The 6,635-nt window shown below is 39.3% G+C and overlaps 1 protein-coding gene across 1 annotated transcript; it reads right to left on the bottom strand.

The window, feature by feature from the left end:
• Nucleotides 1–1,814: 1,814 nt before the first annotated feature.
• On the bottom strand, nt 1,815–4,130 carry LOC117619122 (dynamin-related protein 4C-like). Its single transcript, XM_034348982.1, has one exon. It carries the CDS (start codon nt 4,092–4,094, stop codon nt 2,025–2,027), a length of 2,070 nt encoding a protein of 689 aa, XP_034204873.1. The 5' UTR covers nt 4,095–4,130; the 3' UTR covers nt 1,815–2,024.
• Between the last annotated feature and the right edge of the window lie 2,505 nt (nt 4,131–6,635).

Below are 6,635 nucleotides of genomic sequence, written 5' to 3'. Positions count from 1 at the left end.
GGTCGTGAAATTGAGGTGAAAATGTGATTGTGTTAGGAGGCTAAAACCTCATATATTGAAATTGAAAAAGTTAGATGATGTATGTTGAAATTTAGTAGTCTTAATTTATATTTGAATTTATCGTTTGTCTTGTTTAAGGCATGAATTGATTTGCTAGCATGCTTGTTAGTTGGGAATTATTGGAAGGCCGAAGGCCGCTTATGTGAATTGCATGAAATTATATTGTGCATGCTGCCAGTTGTGGATATTAAATGTGTTTTTATGCAGGTTGTAATTTTGGGAAATGTTCAATTTACGGGGGAGAGTCTGCCGAAATTTCGGCAGAAAGTCTTGTACCCTTATTCCAATTTGGGAAACAAGGGTATAGCTTTAGAAGTAGGCCCGACATCGGGGTGATGTCGGGAATTTCCACAGGATTCGCCTCGGATTTTGGGAAATTCGGGGCGGGTCCTTTCATTGCACGTACGCGCCTGCTTTTCGCCAACGGCTAGAAGCCATGTGGCAGCTTCTGGGCTCTTCGATTGCTTTTTGTCCTCCAATCCAACGGCAGCCAATTTTTTTGCAATAAAATTATGAAAACAATTCTAAATTTTTTTAAAAAAAAACCCAAAAATTAATGAAAATTTTTTTTTTCTATAAATACCAACCAATACTCTTCACTTTTAACACCAAATCCTCATACATTTTCTTCTCCTTCAATTATTATTCACTTTCTACTCAACATTTTATTCACTATCAAATTTTATTTTTCTTTATCATCTTATGGCTTCTTCTATCGAAACCGGAGGGGTATGGAGCATCATGGAAGATGTTTTGTTGTGTGAGTGTTGGGTCCAGATTAGTCATTGTCCCGCCACCAGCAATGAGATGAAATTCTATCATATGTGGAGAAAAATTTATATTGAATTTTGTGAAAGATCGGATTTGACCCGTACGGAAATGGCATTGTCCAATAGGTGGAAAATTCTTAATAAAGAGTTTGGAAAATAGAGATATGCCTTGGCAAAGACACTGCTCATGTATGACATTGAGAATGGAGTATGAATTCTAAAATATGAGAAATGAAAATATAGAGAAAATTTAGTGTGAGAGGTATGAGTTGAGTCTTCGATTTTATAGAAAAATTTAGGCAGATACAGATGACACGTGGTGCGATTTTAAAGGGTGAAAATCTTATCTAAATTTTGAAATTTGAAATTTATCTGAAATTTGAAATTTGAAATTTATTTGAAATTTGAAACCGAAAATTTTATCCGATTATGAAATATGAATTTTATAATAAATATTGACACGTATGAACCCAAAAATCTTATCTGAAAATATTATCCAAATTAATTGTTTAGGTAAAAAAAATTGTGAAAAAAACAAAAAAATGAATAACATTTGCCCTTTGCCATAGCAATGGGTGGAAACACATATTTCTTTTTGCAAGGGCAGCCACTATTCACGTGAATAATAGCTGCCCTAGTCCCCCCCCTGCCATGGCAAAGGGCAAATGGATGGAATTGCTCTAAGAGCTTCCATAGTAGGAAGGTGTAAATTCGGGGTTGTAAAGCCGCTTTTATATCCCATTTACACATCTCTTGCGGATATAAATTACGTTTTTGCTCTAATGGGTGTGATGTAAATCTAAATCTAAAAATGTAAATTTAATTTTCTTGCATTGACTCGTTTTTGAGTTAACTAAGGGCAGATATAGGGCTGAGGACTACTCTATAAATGTTGTCTCTATAGTTGCCACGTCTATTTTCTGACCTTATTATTTTTTTGGTCAATAGTGATGAAGTTTCCATTAAGATGATGAAGGCAAGCCATGAATGGAAGCCGAGATACATCAAATGAAACCAGGAGTTCGTAGGCTAAAAGACATATCTAAAAGCCCCGAGACATAAAAAGAAAAGCAAACAAACACATAGACGTCATAATTAAGTACAAACAGATCAGCAAATGACAGAATGCCTTGATTAACAAGAAACAGACCATAATTTAGCTAGACTCCTTAGCTATATCTATCACACAATAAGTTAATTGGCAAAAGTAATGATGCCATCCATGATCTTACACACAACCTCTTTAGACTCCTTGAGCTTTTTGATGCTCTTGATGAGCTTCTCGCGCTTCACTGCAATTGATGGAGGTTCCTCCATCATCCTCTCAATCCCATCACCATGGTTAGGTCCCATTAACTCACTCACAATCTCCGTCTCCAAGTCCTCGTTCACAAGGTTCGAAATACTCAGCTGCAAATGCAAGGCCATAGAATCAATCAACCTTTTCAGCACAACATTCCAATATGCAGTCATCAGCATTTTCAAGTCGAAAGCTTGAGACAATAGAACATGTGGGTACTTCATTAGACCTCCAACTTCAACCATCCCGATTCCCTCTACATTTATTTTTATCTCAGTGTGAGGTCCAAGTCCTAGATCATGAGAATTACGAAATACCTTTGTGATGAATGTTTCTTGTTGAGTCATGAGCCTATGCCATTCGGACACATATTCTGGATTACATGTATAATCAGTCAGCTTCTCCATTTCCAAAATCTCCGTCATCCAATGAATGGACCTTTCTTTCATCCTTTGAATAAGATTTTCGCATGCTCTTCTGGCAGACAGCTGAAGCTGATAATATTTTTCTGTATTTCTCATTAACACAGACAAAACCACATTCTCAATATAATTCCAAACCTGCTCAACAAACCCAAGAGGTATGTCTGAAATCCCCTTCACTTTTCCCCGCAAAATTATAAGAAAAGCATTGCGCTGAACAAAATTGGGAAGGTTGATACCTTTCGCCTTCTCCAAAATCGCAATCTCCTCCACTAAGAAATTACTTTTGGAGTCACTCGCATTGCACTCGTGAAGTTGATATGAGCACTGATTGAGCATCTCAACCAGCCTAGCCGTGCAATGCATTTTGTCATCCGGGGACTCGTCAAATTCTCCCATCAAAAGAATCTTCTTAAGTGATTCTTTGGATGCTCCAATGATCGGCATAAAAGCAGTCATGGCCTCAGCAACAGTTGACAGAGTTTTCGGCAATTTGTTGAGTTCTGAAAGGTAAGAATTCAGCTTGTCATTGATCTTCTTTACAATAACAGGTAAGTTTCTAGCTATGCTAACAGCTTGAATTTGGACCAACTTGTCAGCCAAAACCTGAATTCCAACCATAGACTTATCAATCTTTGAAAGAAGGGGATGAGTTTTAAATAATCGATCCGCAATAGCCCTCGCCTCCTCATACGTTTCATCTCGAATCCGGTTCCTTACACAGACATAGCCAAGACCAATGTCCACATCATCAGCTGTAACCTTCTCCAGCAGTCCCTCTGGTGCCATGTCAACCTTTGTAACCACAGCCAGAGTCCTCTCACCAGTTTTGTCCACACTCCGCGACATACTAATTGACTCACATGTGCTAAAATCAGTAGAAGCAGATAAAACATTCAAAATGATGCTCTCATCTGGTTTTATATACTTCATGATCATATCTTTGATTTGATCATAGATATTCTCAGGCTGGCCATGAACTGGAACTCTAGTAATTCCAGGGAGGTCAACCATGGTCAAATCAGGCACACCATTCTTCTTCACCAACAAGGTCAATGGGGTGTCTGAAATTCCCTTTTTGTCCCCTGCAATCAGATTCGTGGCATTCACAATGTCTTCTGAAATGTTTTCCTCATCAGTCTGCTCAACTCTGCCATTGTACTCCAGTGAAAGCTCTGGTTTAGGATCAGAGTGGTGCTGAAGCCTCATTACGAGAGGAACCCTTGTGCAGATACCTTGTCCACGCGGCAGGCTGATGCCGGCAAGGGACTCAAGAACACTGGATTTGCCAGATGACTGGTCTCCCACAACAACAATGGTGGGCAGCTGGATGCCTTCCTCTATAACCATGAGGACGCGGAGCTTGTCAATGGCATCAAGCATAGGGCGAATTTTGTCGTTGTAGGATGAGACAATTGGCGCGTTGTTGAAAAGTAGCTGTGCTTTTGATGAGGAAAATGATAAGCCTTCTTGATCATCTTGTAAAATGGATGAGCTTGATGATCTGCTTCCTGAATCAGTTTGAGTTCTCTTTCCTCCCATTTTCTGAGATATAATTGAAAGCAAATGGGAAGAGGAAGTCATGGGCATACCAAGAGAGGAGAAAAAAAAAATGAATGGGGTTATATTAGGCAAACTTGACCTCTGCCTAACAGAGAAATCATGGATAAATAGAGAAAAAAGATACATGAACATGACATGCACAATATGAAAGATGCAGACATAGGAATCTTTTACCTTAATATGGGAATTTATGCTTTGGTTTTTGTTTTGGGAAATAAGGTGATATAATCACTTTTGACAAGTGCTATTCTGAAATAATCAGGTTACAAATTGTATTCTGATATAATCACTTGTGAATGTGAAATGACCAAACTGCCCTCCATATAAAAGCACATGTATCAACCCGTTATTGGCCTTTGATTGGCGACCTAACGCATCTGGCTTCTCTCCCTTTCTCAGCGCTCAGTCACGGTTGTCTTCCTCTCTCGGCAGTTTCTGTGTCCATCGACCACCACCACTCTATTTCTCCCTCTGTCACGAAAACCTAAGCAGCACTCTGTCGTTCTCTCTCTGCAGTCAATGTTAGGGTTTGGTGAGGGGGCTCTTGACGGTGAAAGAGAGGGTTTAATCGTGAAATGATGTCTCCCTTAAACGATGTCTCAGTCCCCTCTAAGTTCGAGTCTTGAATCGACGTCGTTCTCTTCTTCTCTGCTCCTTCAGGGCCTAAAAAAACCCTAAATTTTGGTTTCGGTTAGGACTTTGTTCACAAACGTCCTCCTCCTTCTCAATCCTGTGAGACTCGGTTAGGACAAAAGTCGCGATTTGCTGTAGGTGTGGCTGGGATTTCGAATTCGGTTCTGGGCAGAGAAGGAGTTATTCTAAGGTGGGTTTTGTATTTGTTATTGACTAGTTTGTGTTTTTGTATGGTTATCATTTGAGAAGGATAATTTCACTAACCTGTGACTGAATTTGTGAAGTTTAGTAATTAGAGATATTGCAATAATAATGTAATTTAACTGTGAAGTAGATCATGCTGGGATGAAACTTGTATTGGTGTATTGATTTTGCTCTATGGATGATGCAGTGCCTCAAATTGCTATTTGTCATATAGGATTGGTTCTATGGCAATGCTTGTTTTCACTTCCATTTTATGAGTCATATTTAGTGTGGGAAATTATTCTGGTGCCAAGGGCTATTCCATTATAACACACCATTACCTCAGTAGGCCTTGAATTAGGTGTTGAGTAATAATGCACAAGTAAATTTGTTGGTATCATTGGTGTTTCAGCACGTAGTAGCATATTTTGCACCCTTCCAGTGTTAATGGTTAATTATGTGATTTTGAAATACTAAAGTTAGTTGCCGTGGAAATTTTCTGTTCCCTGTGGTATAAAACGTGCTAAATTGTGTTGTTATTCCTTGCTTGCAGCTTGTGATATATGTCTGAAAATGGTATTTTATGGGGCTTCAGTATCTGTTTAGAAATTGCATGTTCATCCATCTAGGTTTAGCAGTTGCAGTTGCAGTAACATTTTGCCGTGTCTAGTTTGCACACAGAGTCCATAACTGTGAATACTGATGTTCCATGTGTGGTACTGTATTGCATATGAGCATATTTTAGTAGGCATTGATGCATTTGGAGTAATTCTTGTAGCCATTTCGGCCAAACCCTGTATGAAGTGGATCCGTGGTTGATGAAATTGTTTTCAGACTTGGGTGGTATTTGGTTTTTTGATGGAATGGGATGTACATTTGGCAGAAGGGAATGTAGATAAGAGGAGAGTGTGGAGAGAGTTGGAGAGTAGAAAAGAGGCTTAAAAACATTTATGGTTTTATCAAATGTATATACATATATCAAAATGGGTTGAAAGTATTAGTTTGAGTAATGTACGGATGAAATATGGGTAACCAATGATCCATATGTATGATGTTGTTGTGCAGGGAACTTGAGAATGGCTTGTAAAGCAAAGCTTATGATTCCTGAGGATGAGAAGTACGAAGGAAAGCCATATGCCCTTTCACACACAAGGACCGCCATTACAACAATAAAGGCGAAGTTCAATACGCAGTAGTTACAGAGGTTCGAGGGAAGTTGTTTTGGTCATCTATTACTGATAGAGGACCTGAAGTGGAATTCACAAATTGTCCACGGCCTGTTGATGAGGAAGGCTGATCCTAAGACAGTTACACAGGTGAACGGGATAAAATTCATTGGGGGTAACAAGTTGATACAATTCACAGCCCAACAATTTTGCCTCATCACGGGGCTAAGGTTCGGAAAGCTCCCTTTCATTCCGAAGGCGACAAATGAAAATTGCTCGTTGAAGCGAAAATACTTCAGCAGCAATAAACCTGCCACCCTTTTGGACCTACACACCGCCTTCATCGAGTGCACAGATGATGAGGATGCGTTAAAGCTTGGAATGGTCTATTTTGCCAATTTTGTTCTATTGGGTACTGAAAAGCATGTGCTTATTGACATGCGCTATTTGAAGTTGGCTGAAGACCTAGAGGAGTTTGACAAGTATCCATGGGGCGCAGTGTCATATGCAATGACAAATGCTTCACTGTTGAGGGCAG

This window comes from Prunus dulcis, chromosome 2, assembly GCF_902201215.1.
Source record: "Prunus dulcis chromosome 2, ALMONDv2, whole genome shotgun sequence".
NCBI classification, from domain to species: domain Eukaryota; kingdom Viridiplantae; phylum Streptophyta; class Magnoliopsida; order Rosales; family Rosaceae; genus Prunus; species Prunus dulcis.
This window is presented reverse-complemented; position numbering and strand designations above follow the sequence as displayed.